The 24,515-nt window shown below is 43.6% G+C and overlaps 1 protein-coding gene across 3 annotated transcripts in view; it reads right to left on the reverse strand.

Moving 5' to 3' along the window:
- lpp (LIM domain containing preferred translocation partner in lipoma) overlaps window positions 1-24,515 on the reverse strand; it is a 136,373-nt gene that overhangs the window by 70,486 nt on the left and 41,372 nt on the right. For 2 of the 3 annotated variants that reach the window (XM_076726683.1, XM_076726684.1), the window contains 3 exons: window positions 17,987-18,186; window positions 4,508-4,608; window positions 1,109-1,231 (listed from right to left, as the gene is read on the reverse strand). In XM_076726683.1, coding sequence (XP_076582798.1) covers window positions 1,109-1,231; window positions 4,508-4,608; window positions 17,987-18,182 — 420 coding nt within the window. In that variant the 5' untranslated portion in view covers window positions 18,183-18,186. The remainder of the gene's footprint in view (window positions 1-1,108; window positions 1,232-4,507; window positions 4,609-17,986; window positions 18,187-24,515) is intronic. The other variant, XM_076726685.1, reaches the window with a different exon arrangement.

A 24,515-nucleotide genomic window follows, 5' to 3' on the forward strand; every position in this document is an offset into this window, starting at 1 on the left:
CCTAATCTGCTGCAGTGCACACTGATCAGCCACGACATGAAACCACTGACAGGTGGAGAGAATAACACTGATCATCTCATTATAATGCAATGTTCTGCTGGGAAACCTTGGGCCTGGCACTCCTGTGGATGTCACTTTGACACACAGCACCCACCTAAACATGGCTGCAGAGCGCCCCATGGCAACGGCACTCACCCAGCAGGACGCTGTGCCCCGCCGCCCCCCAAAAACCGCTCAGGAACGACTCGAGGAACACGACAAGGAGCCCGAGGCTTTCAGCTCAACTGCCCACATCCCAACCCGATCAAGCATCTGAACCAGCCCAGTGCATGGAGGCACGACCCCCCAACACACAGGACCCAAAGAGTCCAGGGCCAACGTCCTGAGGTCCCATGTCCACGTGTCAGAGCTGTTTTGGCTACACAATTATGCAGGCAGCTCTAATGTTGTGGCTGATCAGTGGATCATTTGGTTTCTATCATCCGAAGAAGAAATAATAATTCAACCATTCTGAACATTTCTTGGTGTTTTTAAACAACAGTACTCAGTTAAAACGTGAGTGTATCATCTTAGTATATTGTTATGAATTTAAGCAGCTTTAGAAGAAGGACTCAAGTCCTTTACTGCATTTTACTTATTCAAAAGTACCAGTACAATAATATAAAAAAATCATCACAAGTAAAAATCCTACAAAACTAAAAGTGCATCAGTATCATCAGGAAAATGTACTTAAGATATCAACTGTAAAAGTACTCATTTTGCATTAAGTGGTCCTGAATACTGATACTTCTGCTCATTCTTGTTGTTTAAAGTTACTGTTGCAGCAGCTCAAAGTGGAACTGTTTTAACCTTCTTTTTTAGCCCCTTCAGTAAAGCAGCTAACATGTGCAGTACGTTGATCTTAAAACTGTAAAACTGATGCAGATGACCTTTAATTTCAACACTAACCTGAAGCTACAGCCTTCAGACGAATGTAGGGCAGGAAAAAGTGCAAATTCCCTCGAAATTCTACTCAAATGAAGCACTTGAGTAAATGTACTTGGTTACTCCCCCGACTGGCCGTCGGTGTGTATTTGTACGCAGGTGTGAGGTCGCGCTGGGGTCGTACCTGTGTGCTCCGTGGCTTGTAGGGCGAGCTGCTCTCCAGGTCTGCCAGGATACTGGTGAGGGAGTCGATCTCGGCGTCCAGGCTGGAGCGCCTCTCCTCCAGGGTCTTCTCCGGTCCTTTCACCTGAGGCCAAACATAACGTGCACCAGAATGAGTGAACTCAAAAGTTAAGGGCAGATAATCATCAATGACGAGTAATTCTGACTCCGTGCTGCTCGGAGACATTCTCTCCTGCCTTTTTCACACTTCGCACACTTTGGATTACAGTTTCTGAGTTCAGCTTTCACCTTGACCTCAGACAATCCTTTTGAAAGCCACACATCAATAGTAGAGACTTCTCTCTGTGAGAAATGCTGTGAGAAATAAGAAGCAATGTATTGTCTGAGAGACAACTTTCATAAGGCAGTGCACTATTCACCTCCTGCTTTTCAGCACACTTGGATTTACAGTATCTCATTCTTCATGCATTATTCATCACAATCTCATTCAGGAGCATTTCAAACAAAAAGGTTCAATTTTTTAAAATTAAAAGTCGGATGTTTTTTTACTCCATATTTTAAACATGCAGTGTATAAAAGATGACGAGAATAGCTGTGATTTCTATTTAACTAGTTTATCATGGGAGGGGGCTTGAAAGCGTCAGCGACAGGATCGCTCCAGCAGACTGAGACCTCGCTGATTTATTCATCCACCGCAGAGAAAATACAACTTCAACACACACAAAAAAAGTCACAAAATATCTTGGAAAAGAGAAACAAAACTGTTGCACAAAAATCTGGAAAGTAGTTAAAGTGATTTGACCATTAGTGACACTCAGTTTTCTGCAAAATTCCCGGGAATTTCTCCATGGAATGACACATATATTTTTAGTCTTTTGAACTATGCTGCAACTGCAAGAAGACTTCTTGCAATTGCCTGCGGGGGCTTTTGGAGTTGGCTGGATCAGTGACTGCTTCTTATTCTAATGTTATGTGTTTGGATTACCTGTCACAATCTATTACAGGCAGGGTTCGCCTCCATTTGGAGCCGAGCTGCTGCTTAAAAACATCTAAGGCAATCACGAGCGGGGGTAAACAAAGCAAAACACTAATGGCTTGTCTCAAATCAACAGAAGAAAAACAGGAGAACTATGTTTAACGGTGATAACGAGGAGGATGAAAGGAAGCATCGCAGCCTCTGTGATGGGCTGGAATCTGCCATGTGGGGCGTCGTAACGCGGACGACGGCCACGATGAGAACGAGCTGCTCTTCGCCTCCTCTCCTGCTCGAGGTTTCGGCATCAACGCGTCACAATCCAGACATCTCTGTCAGCGAGGGTGATGAAGACAAGGGAGAATTTCTGCCTTCCTCAGAGGAAATACCATTTCATCGCTGATTCGCTCTCGCTCAGAACATGACAGAAAGACATTCTGATTGATATCTGTTCCTTTTTCTGAACGGCGCCTACAATTAAAGAGTTCTGCTCTGGCTACACGACACATAATTAAGATACCAGTGGTGTATTAAGGAATTAAGTTGCATGGCCAGAGTGGCTCTACGGCCAGTCTGATGGGAGAAGAAAAGTTAGAGATGAAAACACGAAAGCACTTTTGAAACTAATTAAGCACTTCACTGCTTCTGTCATTTCAGCCCTCGAATCTCTTTCAGCCGCACAGTCGACTGTTCAGAAGAGGACTGATGACAGGAATGGCAGCAGTAAACACGGAACAAACTAACTGTAGTGATTTCCTGATTATCCCTGTAATCATGTCTGTTTAATATCGTAGCTGTCCTGTGAAAACCACACATCTCCACAAACAGCCTCGTTTTCACACAGCAGTGGAGGAAATGTTCACTCTGCTAAGACTCTTAAACAGCAGTCAGGTGCACACACAGCTAGACAAATCAAACACATGTTTTGCTGCATTAGTCATTACAGAAATCCCTCTGCGTTTTAAGTGTTTTAAGACAGATGTGAGAAACTTCTTCTTAATAAATAAAAAGAACACTCAATGCCTTTGTTTGGCTGGAAGATGAAAGAACCAGTAAATTTGGAGATGCATGGTTTTCACTGCACAGTGATAACTGACGCAACACGTTATGAAACTGGAAAAAATATCAAACGCCTTATGTCCAGCATGGAGACACTGCAGCTCCAAAGGTCATCAGGTGCTCCTTTACCTGATTTGTTGACCTGTTCGTCAAACAACAAGTCTTTTCAGACGAGGATTAGGTCCAAGTAAGAGCAGAGAGGGATTTTAAAGCTATGTCAAACTTGCACAAAGGTCTCTTTTGTTTTCCTTTAAGAAAACCTGAAAACTTTGGGTTAAATATGAAGAATCAGCCCCAAACTGGATCTCTTAAAGCAGGTCACAGGCCAGATCGTCTGTTTTTAAGTCAGTTATTCTTAAACTTTAGCAGCATGACTTGACTTTTGTTTGAATTAAACCTGGTCCTCGCTTCATGTTACCTTACACAGACAAGAAAACATGGCCGCTGTATTTTGAATGAAAACGATCTGTGACTAAATGAGCAATCAAAGAGAGGATTTGTGTGGAAGTTTGTGGATCGAATGACATGCTGAAAATTTTCCTCAGATTTTTGATGGTTGGAGCTCATTTGTTGACGGCTTGTTTCATTTCTAACCGCTCGTGTGTCCCTAACACGTTGAGGGGAAGCGGCTCGTCCACTGGCCTGACGCCCCCTTGGTCAAACAAAACCATGAAATTGAGAAGTGCAACAGTCGTTGCACTGCACCTTTTAAAATAAAGTATAACAATGAGAGGGCCCACAGTTTAAGGTCATAACACCACATGAACGGACATTCACTGCTGATTCCCAGGATGCAGTCTGGTCCCGTCTATGTGCACAGTCTGTGTGGGAAGAGCGCAGAATTTACATGCATTGCATAACTGATGAAGGAAGCATTTAAGGAAGTATTCATTTAGGACAGAAAACTGGTCAGATCAAATGAGGGGCTTGAGGAGGATTTCTTTTCCCTGCTTACACTGAACAAAGGAATGTGAAGCAGCAGAGGTCAAGTGCTGAGAGTGTCAGTGAGAGCGCAGAGGCCAGATATCCCGGGAGGGACAAATGCCTGTGGGTATTATGAGCAGCAAAGCAAAGAAAAGTGACCAGGCTCCACCAATAGGTGTCAGCCTTCTATCCTCCCTGCGTGAGAGCTCTGAGAACTGAAGAAAGTCTGCTGTGTGTGGGTCCTTGGGTTGGGGTGGCTGGCTCCAGGCAGCATCTGGAGATGGATGTCTCCGCAGTTGGCTGCAACTCAAATGGACTGACAGTTTTGCTGGACTTGGTACATGAACTCAGTGTAGAGCTCGGGGCTGTCTTCGTATTTCTGCGCTGACTTTCAGAGAGTTACTGACAACCGAGAAAATGTAATGTAACAACGCTTCCTCTCACCTGATAATCGTACGAGTTCATCGGTGGAGGAGGGAAGGAGCCGGAGGACGGCGGGAAACCGGTTGAATCTTCCGCAGGTGGTGGAGGGGGAGGGTAGTCTGCTGGGATGTGTGCACACACACACACACACACACACACACACACACACACACACACACACACACACAGAGCAAGAGAAACAAAAACGGCTTATAAAACACTTCCTCTTTTTTCCTGCATTCAAACTGTCACACTAAACCACTGAGTTATCTCACAGCATTTAATGAACACAAGTGCACATTTTCAAAAACTAGTGTGACAGATTCAAGAAATTAGATTAAAAAACTTCCAAAACAGTAAAGAAAGAAAAAAAAAAAAAAACAGTTGTAAAAGGACACAAATCTAAGCATGAAGTGACTCCTTCAGTTACATCAGAGAAGCTTGTGCACAGTTCACATGAAGATCTGCACAGCGAAGGCCGAAAGTACTGCAGATTACACAGTAATGTTACTCATGTTACTGCGTATCAGTATGAGAATGTGCACACACATTTCCCTGCAACCAGGTCCATCCGTTAAAAAACAAAACAAAAACACATGCATACGAAACTGAAAGCCTGAAAAAAATCTGTGTGTGCAACAAACAAACTGAGCGCTTTATTGTAAACGCTGCTGCAACAAACAAAGAACACGTCATGATGTCAGGTTCAACAGCTGCAGTGTGACCTTAGCTCCCGTAGCCACAAATGCTTGAATTTTACGACTTAAAATTTAAAATTAAAGCTGCTATAATTAATATTTCTATCATAAGTATGGATCAAATACATAAAGTAAAAACGACGAACCAACAGCGAATCATCGGCCCATCGTGCACTTCCTCCCGGCTCAACGTAGCGCTTTAGCATCTCTAGCATCTTTAGCATCTCTCAGCTGGTCGTTTTGGTTTTACGGACAGCGACTTCACTGCTTTCACTGCTCTCAACGTTTTGTTTTTGGCTGCAACCTGCTTTGAGCTAAAAAGCTCTAAAAACCTCCTGCACCCGACCGCTCAGCACCAGACGGCAGGCAGACGAAGCTAGCAGCTAGCTGGTGAACATACTGCAGAGGAGCGTTTAGCAGCTAAGAGCCAGATATTTCTGTCAGGAGGTGAAAGAGAGCAAAAACAGAGCAAATAGGTTTCTTGCATAATGCTGTATGTGCATCTGTTTGAGTCATTTTACCTCTAATATGAAATACTGTTTGAATTACATGGATGTTTTCAGTTGAGTTTGTTGTGTTTTATAGCTGCAACGCTAAAAATAACGACTTTCAGGTCCTGCAAACCCTCATCAGGTCGTAACTGGTTCATATGCCTACATTTAAAATGCAATAAATCAAGATATTCATGTTTGTCATTACACTGTTTGAAAGATATAATATGGCAAAGGAAAACCAGACTATTTAAGTGAAGTTCAGATTATTCATCAGAATTTGTCTCGAGCTGTAAAATCAAGTGAGACATTCGAAAGAGTTTACACAGCTATTACAAAAGAGAGTTAAAGAGGCAAAAAAATGGAGCCTTGTCATCCCACGTCAATGGATTGACACACATAATTGCAGCAATTTGGTTAACTAAGAAGTACTAATCTGGAGTAAGCATGTGCTTTTTCTCCCTGAGATTGCAAATGTAAATGCTGTGTTACAAATGGGTTAGACTCGGTGTTTGTTCTGCCAGAGGAGGAGAAACAAGCCAAATTTGTAGTTCTAAAGTCCGCGCTAATCCAAGGATTGCATCCAACCACATGTTTCAGACAGGATAAGGAGTTACGTGCCAAATTAAATTCTGATTTGGCTTCTCTTGGCACAGGACTTAAGACTGAATCATTTGACCATGTACTTCTAAGTACCAAACCAGACATGAGCTTTGCAAATTAAAGGCTTTTAGGAGACGTAATGGGAATTTGTTCCAATGCTAAGACTTTGATGAGTCCTGTTCAGAAATTCCATTTGCTTTCCATGGCTTTTATCTGTTTTCATTAGAATCTAATTGATGTCATCAATGTAGTTTATCCAAGGCAGCTGACCAAATTAATTAAGCGTGGTTTTCACTTGCCTCGACAAAACAGCCGAAAGAAAAAAAAAAAAAAAAAAGACAGAAATAATGCAGCATGGTTAAAATTGGACACATGTCTGCATCTCGAGCATTACAACATTTCAGAAATTGTGAGTATTGCATTAAACATTCCCTCTGGGTGTTTGAGGGCCTCAATGTGAATTGTTTATATAATAACCTTGTGACCTCCACTAAAACTCCAGAGTGTAACAGCTCCTCTAAACCTCTGGGAGAAAAAATAAAATATGCTGCTCGACAACAAGGCTCTGCCCCAGTCCTCCCTCCCCTCGCGCTCCAGCACAGATCCTTTTTGCCAGAAAATAAGTCACTTGTAACTTGTGGCTTACAGAGAATTAAAACATTAAGTTTCATGTACGCTTCTCTCGAACATCAAAGATGTTTTGGATTCATCATTTCAGGAAACACAGGAGTTGTAAATGTTTCAGAGACGCATGTTTTATTGAAAAGGTCTTAGAGTTCTGTATGTGGAACAGTGGAAAGCAAGACTTGGAGCTGGAACAGGGGTCAGTGAGCATCTTTGCTGAAAGGATCTTTCTGGTTATTCCCCCTCCATGTTATTTTCTAGAATGTGTCCGCGTGCCGCTCATTTCGGATCGAAACGTGTTGATGTGCTGATGTAAAACACCGTCACTCGCAGTGCTCCTGCTCCCTGAAATCCTTCCAAGCAAAACCATTTGCTCTCATAAACGCCTGCACTCAACCTTGAAGTGGTCTGTGGCTGATTCAGGGTCAGCTAAGAAACAGCGGTTTAATAGAAGCCTTTGCGATTAAGTGGAATATAATATTATAGCATATTTCCATAATTAACATTCTTCTGTAAAAGTGAAAATACATCACTGGTGAGCATATTTAAATACAGCGGATGTTCAAATAAATCACAGATTCATTGGCGTCACGAATCAAAGTGCTAAAAAGTGGAACCTGCCTCTGCGGTGTTGTGGGACCTCAAACTGACGAAGCCGAAAAGTGGTTAAAACACAACACTTCAGATATTACATATGAAAACAGCTGTTGTCTCACAGCAAAAACAAATTAAAGCTGCAGCTTAAAGGCGCTCTGTGGAGTTTTCTCGTACACAAACATAAGTTTTGTTTACATTTTAGTGTGTCTCACCAAAACACACCGTGCGACCTTGAGGTCGGACGAACACGTCGAAGGTATTTCCCTCCTCATGAAATATTTGCAAAGAAGAGTTTCTGAGTATTCTAAATCCGTCTTTGCTTACTTTCATGTTTGCCAGCTTGCACTCTTCTTCTTCACTGCCTTTCTAGGTGCACTGCTACACTTCTTTGCCCATCACCGCCACAAAACCGACTGCTGCTCAGTGAGACGGCGTGAAACCAGCAGCAGGAACGAGCTCGTATCCTGGTCGCTCAGTCCACTCATGAAAACATGACTCCATAGCGCTACTAGTGGTCAAAACCTCCACGAGGTCCCTTTAATTGTCAATTTGATGCTTTGCTATTGTTAATCTTGCTGCCTGCTGATCTTCTGCCATGTTCAACATATATCAGTTTGTGCCCACATCAGGAGAAGCCTGCTTTGGCACATGAGTAGCAAAATATTAATTAAATGTATAACATATTACGCTGTGTGCATTAAAACTAAGCTAACTCAATGACAACACACGGCAGGCTTGGAGTCAAGTAGCCCTCTATGACAGCAGGAACGACTCAAGGACGCTTTCTATACGAAGTGGGTTTACATACTGGTCGGAAAAAAACAGTGAGATGAACAGAGTGTGGGAGCAAACAGGCGAGAAGAAACTCAACTTTTTTTTTCTAATTGTTCAATAAGAACTTTATGAAATTGGTGAAAAATCTGAAGGAAAATCTAGAAACTGAAAAAACCTGTCAACACGAACACTTTAATAAGATGTAATGTGTGTTTTCTCCCTATTTTTCCCACTTCTTCTTCTGCTACCAGAACCTTTAACCTGTCCTCATCAGAGGAGGACCGTCTGTCCTCTCTTAAAGTGAAACGTAAAGATAATTTTGCATCTTTTTCACTGCGTTTCAACCCACCATTAAACTCAGGCAGATGAGAGTGTTATCTCAGTTCCTCCTCCGGGGATCGAACCCCTGATCTCTCCGCTGCAGTCGACGGAAACTTCACGTCACCCGCGTCTCCGATGTTTCTGCTATTTCTAATAAATGTAAACTCGACACAGGTTTGGGCTGCTGAGCACTTTGCGTTCAGCCGGTTTGCGCGGTGCTTACGCTGTCGGGCTGTAAAACAGTGTGAACGAGGCAGAGTGAGAACGACTTCTGTGCTGTGAATGAAGCTGGCTCCATTTGTGACAATGGGGAGTTGAAAGCTCCAAGTGAGCACTAATGAGAGAAGCAGCAGGAAGACCTACTTAATACGACAACTTCCCCTCTCTTTATTGAGCAATTACTTTTAAGTAGCTTCTTTGTGAACAAGGAATCCTAATCAGTGATTAAAGTTATTTGAGAGGCCATAAGAGGTATAATTGGTTATCGGGAACAGGAGTATTGTTAAGGGGAAGATAAAAGGGTGGAGAAGGATCCAGCTGTGACACTGGGACTAACATTAAACTTTGTTTTTCAAGTGAGCACTACATCCATAAACACTTCAAGTACTGTATATGACTAATGATTGGCAGCCATGACAGTTTAATACTGATGTCTGCTGCAATAAAGAGATATACCATTAGAGTTTCTCGTAGGTTGCAGATGAGTCTTTTTAAAGTCGTTCTGCTCTGTGATTGGGATTAGTGTATTCTGTGGGGGCTGAAGGTTGAGCATATGTTTACAGATTTACATATGTACAACATTATCAGAGTTCCACGTATGTTAGCGTCGGCCATCTGCTCCCTAAAGGCTGAGGACAAAGCCCGCCACAGCTGCCTTTCGTATAAAGCATCCAGCGTTTCGGTGAGGGAAGAAGAAGAGCAGCAGAGATGAAGTGAAGAGCCTCAAACTCAGGGGGAGTTCAGTCCAGTCGCTACACAACACACACCGTGTTTGCTTGTGTGTTTGGGTGCACACAACATAAATTATCTCCCACGACCTGAACTTGAGTTCCTGCCGAAAGCTCGAGTTTCTGGTGTCTGTTAGCATTCACGCACGCCACGATGAGCCGGAATAAGGGCAGAGGAGCGAGACGGCGAGGGCCACGCGCGTCACGTGACAGCTCGACTCGCGTCCGAGTGTCGGCATCTTTAGCTTGAAAAACTTCTTCAGCAGCACCTGACCCCTGAAATCTGAACTAATCTGCATTAACAAAGAGGAGAAAATCAGCGAAGTGGCTTTGCTTTATTCAGCAGCAAAATCCATAATCCCTCCCAGACAAAACGGACAAAGTGTTTTAAGTCCTGGTGTCAGCCCGCATGCTTTATCTCCACGTACCCGTTCCAAATGTGCTGTGGCAGTGGTTGAGAGCACATTGTTTTGACATAATTATGGACCCATTTTATTCCATCTTCCGCTGGAGAAGAGCAGCTGAGCCCTGCGCTTAATTAGCATGATATGTATAGAAGAGTGATTTATGACTTCATTTGGTTTAGAGATGCAAGGGAGGATTTGAGGTCTTTGGAGATATACTTGTTTTAAGTGTGAAGGAGCCGACCAAAACTGGCTCGCGCTCCTCTGAAGAGAATTCCCATGGGAGCAGAAATTCAGATCAGGAACGAAGACAGATCACGTTTTTGTATGAAAGCAGAGAAACAAATGCTGTGAAAAGGTGAACGGTTTGAAGCCGGAGTCGGCCCCTTTATTTTAAAAGCTGAAACATCAAATGTGCTGAACAATTAGTGCGATGTTAGTAAGGTCTGCGGATGAGCGAAAGTGTGATTCATCAAAGGCAGAGAGGGAGCGTCGCTGTCATTTCTTCTAAACAAACGGGAGAGAGAGTAAATGAAGCCAGTCAAATGTCACAGCAGACAGTCACTGCTGTGTAAACTCAGCCAGTTTCACAACATGAAACCTCGTCGCAGCCTCCGCCGAGCTGAGGAGCGACTGCAAACTCAAACCAGGTACTCAGCAGCCCATACATCAACTCTGAACTTATCCACTTATATCACATGACTCTGTGACCTTTTGAAAGGACACGAGGGCATTCCCAAGCTAGCATGTACAGCTCCACAGTGCAAACGGTGACATTTAAATATAATTACCACTTAATGGATACTTAATGTAATTTATTAGGCATCTTAATTTGTTTGACGGAGAATACTGTGAGTGGGCGTGTTCACTGTAGCAACTCAGATGTTATCAAATAGCTTAAAAGATCAGATATGAGAGCTGTAAATGGCATAATGTGATTTAGTATAAAGTACATGAGTATGAAGCATGTTCGAGCTGGACTGATGTCACGGCCAACTTCAGCTGATCTCAGACACGGTTTACTGGTTTGTTTGTCCTTTGACGTCTGGAAGGACCCGTTGTGCTGTGAAGTTTGTATTTCTGCTGAAAAGTGGAAGCTAGCGAGCTAAGCTAACTCTAAGTGGAAGCTAAGGTTAGCACACTTAGTAGTAGAGAGCACTTACTGGTTATTATGTTACATCAACACCTGCAGAGAAGTCGTTAGTCTGTCACTGTGTTTAATTTTATGACTAAAACTAGAAGGACAGTATCTTATATTGTAATAGCTATAACAGGTTAAAGAATATTTACTTTATTGATTTGTTTATTAGACCAATGAATACACATATCAAACTGACCGCCTGCTCACATCTCTCACCTGAGACTCACACACACACCTGTGGGAATATATCGACAATCGGTTGGTTGTTTGGCTGACTGGAAAATTTTAACATATCGTCCAACGCTACCATGAAACCTCCGTCCCTCCGTCACGTTACTGGTTGGTGTGACTGTGGACTGTGATGCCGAGTCGTCGTGTTTCTACAGTTGCTTTTGTTGTTATTGAACTTTTCGACCATCTACAGGATTTTGAGGCATTTATTCCGCCGATCTCGCAGCGCTGACTGAAGTGAAAAATAATTAGTGTATCCGCCCTGTGACTCGGATCCACAATGCAATGGGCTCTCCCTTGGCCCATGCTACACCCACCCACCCTCCAGGTCTGTAGCTCTTCCTTAATTCTGCTGACAAACAAAACAAACGAACCAAACCGGGAACATAACCTGCCTGGTGGAGGTGTTCACCGTCAGCTGATACACATCATCAGATCTTTAAAACGCTCAAACATCAACACCTGCATCCACCTCAGACCTCCGGTGCTGGTTGAGCTACACAGATCTCTCACATGGTCTGAACGACGGCGTGTCGTCTCGTGATCGTGCTCCATCATCACTTTACGGCCGAGCAGTCGCGTCTTTTCCACACGTGCAAATTCACTCTGAACTCTTACTCAGCAGTCAAATTTCCTTTGATTACGTGGACGCCGCTGTGACAGAACAAACAGGATATGGAGAACTTTTTTTTTTTTTTTTTCCTAACAGCGCTACGATAAGTACGAAAGATTTAGAGAAGTGAAAAGTCTCGTTCTGGCTGCGTGAGAAGCGATGAAATGAAGACAAAAACTTTAGAGAAACATGAGGAGAACAAAGAGAAGGAGATGAAAAGAATCACGCTGATACCAACGCGCACGCGCTGCAGACACAACGAGTAGCCGAGCCGCTGTGCGTGTTCCACTTAGATAAAAGTGGCTTTGTATACGCTCAGAGCCTGAGCCTGTGGTCTCTATGGGGACACTGACACGCTCACTGGTGGATTTCCTGTAAATTCTCCTGGTGACACCCATGAGGGACTCTGACATAACAACCGGTAGTCAGTTTGCCTCTGGCCAGTCAAGCAGGGAGGAATAAAAACAGCTTATGCACATGTTCGACACTTTTGAACTGCTCTGAGCAAACAATTAGCGGGTTTCTGGTAAACTTAGCGAGAAAAGTTTGGCGAAAAAAAAAAAGCGCTTCTCGGGTGTTTGGAACTTTCACTATGATTATCTGACGACAAAGACTTTTTAACCTTCATAATGAGCAGCCAAGACACGATGAGACAAAGCAGCGTGGCAGCATCACAAAAACGGCTTCAGTATTAGTGTATGTGGTTTGGAGGTGTTTGCACTTTATTAGGTAGTAGATTTTAATCAGCTAATATTCCAGCATTGTGAATGAAGCTGATACTGATGACTAATTTCGGTGTGAATCATTTTCTTTTGTGGCAGACGCTCTTTGGTCACACCATCTGAATATTTACATGCACTTCATACAGGAAAAAAAAAATCCCCATTTAAAAGACAGACATTAGAAGAAAGCATCTGAAATACTGTACAGCAAAGATAAAAGGAGCAAATTAACAATAATGAAAGTGAGGCAGGAGCTTAAGAGACGACTCCGAGTATTGATCAGAGTGTCGCAGGCGTGTATTGAATAAAAGGCACAAAACGGAGGCACGGAATCAAAGGGAAACCAGAAACTGAATCTGTTTCAGGTAGATGACCTCTGTCCTCCACATCACGTTCCACACTCTGATCTCATGCATAGAGACGCCAGAGAGCGCCGAGCAGGCGGCGCCCATCATCAGTCAGCGGGTGTTGATCCGAGCAGACGGTGTGCAAAACATCTCACCAAGGATATCACTTCTATGGGTTTAAATGCAATCAAAAGGGAAGTAAAGGTGGAGAGGAAGCTATTAGCATAACAGGGATGTGGGGTCTCTTCCATGCACGAGGGTTCAGGGTCGGCCAGTTTACGGCACAATGCGTCGCACCTGTTACATCCTCCATCTGACAATAACACGCAGGCTTTTAACTGTTTCTCAGAGCTTGAGAGCGTACAGTAAATGACACGCTGTTGTCAATACTGTTTTAATAGAACTGAGGCTAACATGCTTTAGAAAGGTGCTCTTCATTGCAGGCTGTTGCACTGGATTGCATTGCCTCATATTCATGATATTTAGTCCGTTTCTCCCGCGGCTTGTTGCAGAGCTGCTCCTGATCTAATCACACATCTGTTCCGCTCACATCAGCGTGCATTTAAAACTCCATATAACTCGCACGAATACAGGAAACAATCTTTACGTTGCAGGAGAGAAGAAAAGAAGTGGAGCACCGGCTGCTCGGTCTTCATCGAGCAATGCAGCGCATGTACACGCGAGATCAACGTAAACCCTCCAGTCTGATCTGCTGGGAGGCTTTTTGAGTGAGGGGTCGCAGTCTGAGACCTGTATGTTTCTCACTTCCTCCTGCTGGGGCTTTAATCAGGACAAGTTCTCCCTTAAAAATGTGAGGGCAGCCCTCGCTGGCTGCGCGCCGCCCCGTCTGCGCCGGCCCCTTTGTCCCGGCGGTAAACACGGCCTCAGACCGCTCGTTCCAGCCCTGATACTGGCCTCTGCCAGACAAAGGGACACCGAGGCGCCGTGCCAAATTGACTCGTCCCTAATTTTTTATGCTAATCCTCAATTTTACATCAGACAGTCCCCACATTTGATATAAAAGATATTAAATAAATAAATACAGAGAGACCCGGATAATCTGCTCATAAAGACGTCTTATCCTTTGACAAGTGGAGATGTCTGCTGATGGCTTTACATATGTGCATGTTCAAAACGCTGACAACAACCAATCACCAGTGTCTTTGTTAAAATTAATGTTTTAATGACAAATAATGTCGCAGCAGCCCAGAGGTCGTAAGATTTTAACAACACAAGACGCTGCAACCTATAGGACATCACATACGAGCAACAGGACAAATCCCACCCTGACAACAGCTGCAGGGACTCAAAACACTTATTAATTACTGTTTCCTCCATATTTCCCATTTCAATCAGTATCGCTGACCTCAGCTGAATATTTACAGTGAAGAAAAGATTGTGGGCATCACCCCGTTTATGTAATTACTGTCACAGTCAGTGTGAACAGAGCGAGTGGGATTAACAGACACTGAGGTCATGAGACTTAAACAATGCGACTCTGAATTCATAAGAATCCATCATGTACATTACGAAGTACAACATTACAACACTTAAATCATCTACAGATGCAGCCCCACCCTCTTTATATTGTTCATTAATCCTCTTAATACCCAGACAATGATTAATTGTGGAAAATGAGACAGTGGCAACGGGTCTGGATTAAATGTTCTGCAGTAAAACGACACTTTGGAATCACAAGGTTTCAGTGACGCCACAGAGCATCGAAATGTCCAGAGGTGAATATCAATACAAGAGATCCTTCTAAGAGAGACACTCAAATACTGTTTAATTGCATGCTGCTAATAAAAAATGTGTTCTGCTGTCGACTCCGGCTCCAAATATGTATTTTCATCTGCTGACTCTGTGCTAAAGTGCACAAAATATTCCACTTTTTGCTCTTATTCCAAAAAAAGACAACACTCGTACGAAGCTGTTTACGTGGTTTCAAATTCAGATTACTGTCATGTTCTGAATAATAGTGGAAAATGAACGTGCATGTAAATACTCGCTGCTGTTTTTTTCTCTCGGCGGTGGGCAGAGCTCAAACAAGAGCCGTCTAAGAACAACTTTTACAAAACTAACATCTGGAGCAGCAGACAGGTCCACAACTCAAACCACAAACCCCCACAGACGGCAGTGTTTGCAGCCTGACAGCACGCTCGCCGCTCGCTCAATTTCATAACCGTTTCCCCTGTTTTGGAATTCGAGGGTTCTCAGGGGGTTTGAGGGTAGAGCTTTAGATAATGTTCACATTACATACAGCAGATGTGGAGGGGGGAGAGGCACGGACGGGCGCGATGTTCTGCGCTCGTCTTCTGCCTTTGCTACGTAGCAACGTGCTCGCTCAAGGCTTCGGCCTCATGAGCCGAGCGCTCATTAAACGGCTCGGACTTCTCTAGAAACAATGATAACGATTCAGATTTGGGGAATTTGCATCAATGCTGGTGAAAACATTCTTGGGACAAAGTTGTGTATTGTTTTCCCATAAGTGCCGCAGTCACTCGAAGCATCGGTGGTTGTAACAGGCCTGTCGGTCACCACAGAGGAGGTGTTTTCACTTTTATTTCTCATCAGTGATGCCCAGAGATTTCAGATGACATGATCCTCACTTCACTCTTAAAAAGAGAGCGCTTTCTCCTCGTTCGCATTAATCATCTTATTATTGTGTTTCTCTGATTCACAGAGGCTTGTTCGTGTTTTTGAACTAAACTGTGTCTTTACTTCCTCGTCCACACACCAGGAGCTCACTTCATTTACAAAGTCTTTTTAAAGGCAAATAAATATTTCATCTTATAATCTGAGCCTCTTTCTCTCCACTGATATTACTCATCAGAGGTGATTATGGAGGCAGCCGTCGCTCTGTGGAGTCATATCTGTCTCATGTAAAGCAGCCTCGGTTATGCTCTGCAGAGCACAGCCTCTGCGTTTGCTCAGTTCTACATTATTTTAATCATCTCTGCCTGCAATATAAACCTTCATAATGCCAGACTATGACAAAACTACAACGGAACAAACACTAAATGAGTTACACATGAAAATCCTAGTCCTAAAACTCTATTAGCGAACGCGTTCAGTGCAGATTGAGTTGCAGCACGAGGACATTTTTTCATATGAGCAAACCATCAGCTCCCTGTGGGCCGGAGAAAGCAGACAGCGCACGGCTTCCTGAACCAAACCACAGCACACAGCACTGTGTGTTTATTAGAAATTAGGCATGCAGCAGGGCCTCAGTAACAGCCCACATCTAGAACTGCGTCCATGCAAACAAGCGAGGGTTCCAGAGATGCGGTGCGTACAGGGTGCCGTCCTTCTGAAGGTTTACGAGAATACGCACCGGCAACTCTCGGACACACAAAAGCTGCAACGTACCACTGAATGATTCTGCAAACCTTCCAGAAAAACGCCGTCAGAGCACCGTGAGCCATGGCTTCTGTGTAAAACTTTAGAGTCTGCACAACTGAAGAGAAAGTCAGTGCAAAGATGAGAGTGAATGCACGGAGCAGAGCTTCATTAAAGAAATGATTTCAAGGCTTCACGCCTCCACCTGATGAATGCTCAGAGGCGAAAGAAAGGGGAGAGACTATGGGCCAATAAGAAAGTGCTGCAGTTCCTGGTGAGTTGTGATATCAGTCAGAGTGTGAGCTGCCACATAAATACACGCAGCCACACACGGCCGGTCGGTTGGTGCGTGCTGCGCTCGCCAGTTTAACAACCAGACGAGAATTCACTTTGCTTTCAGTCAGAACACGACTCAACGGTCCGTGTTCTCTAACTGAGAGAATAACGTCCCAAAGCGCAGAAATAAGATCAGACATATAACTACAACAAGGCCAGAGTCACATCTTTTATCAATGAGCTTCTCAGGACTGTAACAACACATTAAACCACGACTATGGAGAGCAACGTTAAGATGCTGTGCTACGAATCGGGGAAATAATAAGACGTCTGTTCCTTAAACAAATGCATACATATTCATGGTTTTATAATAACTGTGTTTGTAAGGAAAAGGACAAATGAAGGAACTTGGTTCAGTAGCAGTTTTAGAGTGAGACATTTAAAGTTGGGGTTGTGTGCTGATTTAGAATCAGTCTGCTGTACGCTGAAGGACTACTCACAATCAATACGACGACATTGCTACTCAAGTTCACTCGTTCCTGAGGGAAAGCTGCGGAGTTCATTGTCGAGAAAAAGAAATAATTTAAGCCGAAGTGGAACATGAATGCAGACGATGCTAAGAGAGACACAAATTACACGATAAAGATAAATTCTAATGAACCAATATTACATTTAACTGACAGGAGGAAGCCAGTCAAAGCTGATTTCCAGAGTCTAAAGAGACCTTAAACTGCTTGATTTCAGTCATCCATTTGAACTCGATATCAGACGTTGTCCTGATAATAAACAGACCAGGTCTCGCCTTTGTGTTTACGCCTGGTCTTTTTAATGTTGTCCTCACTGAAATCGGATCTTTGTCCTCCAGAACAGAACCTGTGTGAGTAATCGAGGGGGCGGTACGTCAGCCCCAGACTCCCTTTAAGAAAATCAGAGTTTTGTGAGGTGCTGAGTTTCAGGAGATTTTATTAACTCTTCGAAACGTTTTCTCTGACAGATTCTCAATTATTTGTCACCTCTTGTAAATTCGTCAAATGTAATTCAGTCAGTTATTCCTTCCTTAGTGTCAAAAATACTGTCTTTTGGTGTTTTCATGGCAAAGAATAGACGTAGAATCTGTAATCAGAGGCGTCTCTTTCTGCCTTTTTGCTTGCTCACTCTCTAAATTTGTAAAACATCTTTTTTATGTTAGCTAAAAACAAATATCTGTACATGAGATGCCAGCACATGACATGGATTAGGTTTACACCTAGCTCAGATCCAATCACGACACATTTCCATCCACCAGCGTTCCTTATCCGAATAACATGTCCAGATACGTCGCACTTCACTACCAGGTGTAAATGAGATTGAGTGGACTCTCCTGTGCCGTTACCTGCAGTGTCGCCGTGGGTGGGGTCTCCCATCTGTTTATAAGGGTTGAACTTGGGCTTGGGTGCAACCACGGGGGCGAATTTCTTGGGTGCCTGCTGCTGGGATATGGAGATGCTAGCACTGCCCAAAGACGGAGTCGTCTCCATCCTGGCAGCCACTTGTCCCGTCTGGTCGTTGTTGTTGGCTGGGTTCCACATGGTTCTGGTGAAGAAAGGAAAGTACAATTCTGATATTTAGCTATTTTTACCTCATCTGAGTGCAGCGTTTCAGAATGTAGAGAGCAGCTGAGGCGAGTTGAAATGTTATTACTTCTGCAGATATTTGGTTGTAAACGCTAACGTTTGACCCACTGATGGCCCTGAAGGAAAAGAGTTATTAGGATTCACTGTAACCCATCATCCACTTATAATTCTCCAGATATTTGTACCTCATGTGGTGGACAGATCGACGCTGCCAGCTCCGGGTCGCTAGCATGGCTGAAATGAATGCAGCTCAATGGGGAAGTCAGCCGCAGCTGCGTGTCGTCCGTGAACACCACAGATACAGAATTCTGTCATCCTGCTCGTTTTCCTCTAATTCTGAAACTGTTAAAACTCAGTCTGAGCTTTTTTTTTGGAGTGAAGTGGCTCAGTAAGCACAAACCTTCACCTCCCATTCGTCGCATCGCCGCCTGGCCTCGGCCTCTACACGCACTCACTGTCAGCACGTGTGTGAAAGCCTGAAGCCTGCTTTTTGTAGTTCAACTATTGAGTCAGACCATTAAAGCAGACAGTGATATTATTTTGTAAAATAAGAAAGGAGGTAAAACACACAGATCTGTCATGTGTTCATGTGTCATGTGTTCATTTCATAAAGCAACACAGAATCAAAGTGGAGAGGAAATCACTTTGAACTCTGAACCTCACATCCTGTGCTGCAACGCCTGCACGAGAACAACAAATCAAAAACAGTGATGTGTGAAACAAAGAGCGGCGAGAACAACAAAGTCTCTTAAAAGCAAAAAGATTTAATAACAGAAAAGACGATCAATGACTGAAAAAAGGAGATCAGACGAGTGTTGAACAGTGACGACTCTGATCTGCACCTCAGCTCCTTTTCTAATTAGATCTAATTACCTTTGCCGTGTTTTAAAGCAACACTGACACACCAGCACGCGGCTGATATTGACAGCAAATCGATATAACGACTTCGATTGGCGCGTTCGGCTGCCTTTGTGGACTTTCATGACCTTAATACAGTTACAGTGAAAAGAACACTTGAACAGAGTGAAAGAACTCGCAGCGGCTGAGGACACAAACATCCCGTATTTCACCATCGCATTCTGAAATCACTTGAAATATTTGAACTATTTATACGCCGCGCTTTTTCCCATCCATCTTTTTGTTTGTGTTTGTTGTGCTGCGTTCTGATGTTTTTGCTGTTTATTATGCTCGGTCTGACTGATACAGGGTTTACATTCTTTCTCCGGAGCACAGTGGAGAAGCCCACGCACAATCATCTTTTAATATCTGCTCAAATCCCTGCTCCTCCTGCCGTCTGAATGGTTCTTACTTTTGATATTTTTCCTGCTCTTAATGCTGCGATTCAGGCGACGCGCTGGCGCCTCACACCCACCTGTCCTTTCAATGCAAATGCTTTCATTTCTCGACGCTCAAGTGGCTAACAAAATAAAAGATGAATTAAAAGGAGGGAAAAGGAGAAGAAATGATCTTAGCATGTGTGAGTAAGACTCAATACACGACGCGTTGAATGGAAAATGTCTGCTTCAGTATGTGGTTGTATTCTTTGATGGTGGCAAATAACTCACAGCGGGACGTCGCTTCATGGTACCGAGTACTGAGGTGAACATGAAACCCACTTACATTAGTCTGTCTGTTTTTAAAATAAACTGTCCTCATAAAAAGTGACTTATGAGAACATAAACCTGAACCCAACGCGTGCGTGAATAAAGCTTTACCTGTAAAATCTTTAGGGCATAATGATCATTACGCATTGATTTCAAGTTCAAATGAAACAGACTTTGGAGCGGCCCCTGTCAAACTCTGTGTTCTGGGGTTTGCAGAGACCAAAATTTGTTTAAAATAAGAAAAATATAGATGACCAGCTTTATCCTTTAAGACAACAGCGAGGAGGCTGACGTTGAGGAGACGGAGAGGACGAGCGGAGGGGGGGCAGTCGCACACTGTCAGCTGTCTGCAGCGCGTCAAATCAATATGAACCTACAAGCAAGAGAGTATTTCAACTTTTCATCAGCTTTTAGCATTATGAGACATAACAAATAACATGTGGTCTGACACAGAAGACCACCAGGACGATGAGCCTGAAGTTCAGCGTCCACAGAGAGACTGAAGAAACAGACCTCCTAAACATCTATGACTGTCTTGTCTTCATGCCTCAGCAGAAGCGTCTCAGGAGTGTTTTTGAGGTGAGAAAAGGCTCAGCCGGGACGCTCCTCAGCGCTGTCACCATGCGGCTCGAAATCAGCTCTGATTTTGTGCGACGCGACCTCAGTCTGAACACTCACATCAGAATTCATGCAACTTTTACGTCACTCGCTCGCCTGAACTGAACCGGGCGTCTCGCAGTGAGACTCGGCGCTGACAGACGTGGTTTAAAGTCAGAGACGTGGTTAAAAGTAGCCCCTGACATCCTGAAATTTTGGATGTTTCTGTGAAGCCATTCACGTCACAAACCCACCGCTGCTGGCTCTGCATCCACACACACCTCCGTACAGAAGAAACAGCCATCGCTCCACAAAAAGCCCCAATCAAAAACTCATCCGCTCGCTGATTCGCTGGTCTAAACGGCACATCGGCCTCTGAATGGAAGCATGAACGCTGACTTCAGCGGCCTGCACGTTTACACCCACGAAGAGCCAAACAAAAAAATTATTATTCATTATTTTTTTTAATGGGTCTGGGTAATAAATCCAGAGTGAACACCTTTCAGCTCTGTTAAAAACCCACTGCCTTTCATAGTAGTGCTTCAGTGTTGTTTTCTCTGCAGAATGCTGAAAAATGACATTATAAATGATTTAGTTTCGTTTGAACGACATGATCTGTGTCAGTTTAAAGGTTCCCGGACGAAGCGAACGTTGGCACCTCATTCTTAAAACCTCGTAATAACACTGCAGTGCATGAAAGGATTTTACTTTTCAACCACTTTTACCAAGAAATATGAGCAGGAGATCCTGCAGAACATGCTACATGTTGGAAATATAGTCATCAAACATGAAACATGAAAATGAAGGTTATAGTCAACACTGCATGTTTTCAGTGATGATTTTTAGTTTGTGGTGCAGTCCAGCTGCACAGTCAGCTGCATCCAGTGTGGCGTTTGCATTTATGCCTCATCTCTATAAACAAGAAAACCACTGAAAGACAGATAAGATGAGAAGATACACCGAGCCGACGATGAACACTTGCACATCAATTTTACAGATGATGTTAATTTTACCGTTCACATTAGGGAGAAACTGTGACAGAGCATCGTTTTCCCATCTTATTTCCACATTGGAGAAAACGTCTCTAAGTGATGAAGAAGCAGCTGTTGTGATTCATGGTTGAGCCACTCAGTAAACAAGATCATGTGACTTATGGTATTTCCTGTTTCGCTGTTTTCATGCTTACATTTCTGGTATTTTGGCCTAAAATGCAGGTTTGGATTATCTTAATGCTTTATCTCATTTCTTTCATTCTTGCCAAATAACTCATAGCTGCAAACCTCCAGCTGTACATTCGAGTTGTTCAAGGCTCTGCATCTGTCAGTTTCTCAGCCGCTTTCACAGATCCAAACATATCTGAGATTTAAAAACACTACTGAGCACTCTGCAGTCCAGCGTAACGCTCCAGGGACCGTAGGCACATATTCTGTATTAGCTGTCTTCTGTGCGTGCGTTTGCTGACTCGATCCTTGTGTGCAGCAGCGACAGGGAACACCTAGCACAGGTCATCAGCCTATCACAGGCAGATAAACACATTCACAGTTTCCATTTCACCCTGCGAGTCTCAGGACTGTGGGAGGAAACCGGAGCACCCAGAGGAAACCCACACATAAACAACACACGCACAGCACACACCGTAAGAACATGAACTTCACTGCCACAGAGCTCTGAAGATGTGACGAAGTGAACACGACTTAGCGTTCTGTGATTTCCTGCCGCTTAATAAGCTAAATTATGCATTAGCTTACAGCTCTTCTGTATCAGCCATGATGCGCTCTGTGATCAAAAGTCCCTGTTTTATACACACACACACAAACACACACACAAATGAGCGAACACGCCACAAGAAGACACGTACAGACGCACACCCACTCGCACACAATACACTGCTCCGAGTGAGGCGTATGGCATAGGTCGAAAGCACACACGCAATCACAAAAGCCTCATGAAAGGAAAGTCAATTCTGATTGCCGGGGCAGTTAGCAGATGACTCACAAAGCTGTGACACCAACTTTAACAGTTTGCTTTATGGGGGCACGGCAGCCTGGCTGTCTTCTCACAGCTGTTCCGCTGCACTTTTACAGCTGTCATTGAGGAACTGCTGCAGGTGTTTCTGCTGCATTAATCTTTCATACCCACCAAGGAAACTATCAAACAAAACCATCCAAAGAGGACCACAGAGAGTACAGGGTTCTAACATAAAATGGCAGGGTTCAGAGGGTTTTTGGGGGGAAAGCACTGAATGCTTTCTAGCAAATCTTCGCATGTTGAAAGCACACAGTAGACTGCAGGTCTTGATCTGGCACATTCGTGATCTTCGGCTTTTAAAATGCTGCACTGGCGTCTTCCTTTTGCTGTTCTTCACACAGACGAATACACAACCATCTACGAGCGACTGGACTCAGAGCAGCAGACTCGAGTGTGTTCTGAGTTAAAGCTGAAGCTAAGAATCTGAAACCAGCCTGTACACCTGTGCTTTTAGGCAAACACTGCTAAATAGGGAAGTAAATAGTGCGTTTGTTGGGGATTAATAGACATTTGGTGCTCTCATTCTGGAGCTCTGGAGGATTCAACAGGACGGTGTGTGTGATGGACTCAAAATAAATGAATGTCATCAAACTAAAGGAACTTGTCATTCGTTCATGTACTTTTAACAGTTTCTGGACAATAACGGAGCTCTATGGCACAGAGGACGAAGACACTGACATTGTTGGTTTTGGTCTTCTTGTGAGATTTACTGACAAAAAGAAAAACGCAGAACGTCACCAGATTTAAAGACAGCAGATAAAAGACTGAAGGTGACATATTATCACCGTTTAACTCCTTCAGCTGCTAAATGCCTCCATGTTGACCAGCCACTTGCTAACTGTGTCTTTACACCCACTGGGCAGCAGCGCAGTGAGCGTACAGTCGGCGTTCAGAGCTTCGTTGCTATAAACCCCTGCCAGAAAAACAAAACAATGTCCACAAAAACAATGCTGACAAGAGTGAGAGTGAACCACAGAAGTAAAGTTGTGGACCAGAAGACGATGAGCTGGAGACACTAAACAAGGACGACTGCAGAGAGGCTGATAATTCTGTGTGGGTTCACTTCTACGAGTCACACCTGTGACATTAAGCGCAGACATTTCATCCATCGCTTATATAAAAATGTTGATTGCAGCAGCTTTGACTGTATGGGTACATTAATACGGAGTATACAGCAGTATTTCTTGTAGCTACTGTGAATGCAGTATATGAGCACTCAGATAAGGCCGCTGTCCATCTTTATTCGTCATCATAAGGCACTTACTAATGCTTTTCTCTGCACGGCCACATTCTGCATCTACTCGGCCATTAACGAAGAGTTTTCCTCAATAAACTCCTAATGACTGCTTAATGATAAAAAGGAAGCTGCTGGACATGAATTATGATGATAATAAGCTAACCCTGACCCATAATAACCCCAACACAAAGACCAGAATAAGGCATTAATAAGGGCTTTATAATCCCTAATAAAGAGCCAGTATGCTACTAACATACATGCTAATTAGCAGCTATTTAATGGTGAATAGGCGTACATTAATATAAAGTATTAGCTTGACTTCAATAAACTGATGCCATATTATTGTGAGGTACTGATTAAAAATCATAAACGAGGGGCTTAAAGGTAAATCTGACTGAGACCCTTAATCTTCCAGCTGCTCGGACTGGTCGTACTGGGCAGCTTCCAGGTGTGAATGTGTGTAACTGCGAGTGTGATCCTATAAAGACATGTTTTAAAAGACATCACAGCCAAGAACGTTGAGTCCACCGCTGCCGTTTGCTTTGCATTTTACATTTTGGGAAATAAAATTGAGCAAATGTCCTCCAAAAACTCTTTAACACATCCTGTAGACTCCACATTAACGGGTGTCTGGTGTTGTCCATCATACTGTGTGGTCCTCTATGTCTTTAAAGCTTGTAAGAAAAAGGGAGCTAAGACTTAAAGGGCAATTATGCTGCTTTTCTCCCACCTTGCGCTTCGTCCCATGAGTGGAGTTCAGTTAACTACACAGCGCTTGGTTCACTAGGCACCGATCAAAACATCACTTCAAAAAGACACTGC

Source organism: Chaetodon auriga, chromosome 3 (genome assembly GCF_051107435.1).
Source record: "Chaetodon auriga isolate fChaAug3 chromosome 3, fChaAug3.hap1, whole genome shotgun sequence".
NCBI classification, from domain to species: Eukaryota; Metazoa; Chordata; class Actinopteri; order Chaetodontiformes; family Chaetodontidae; genus Chaetodon; species Chaetodon auriga.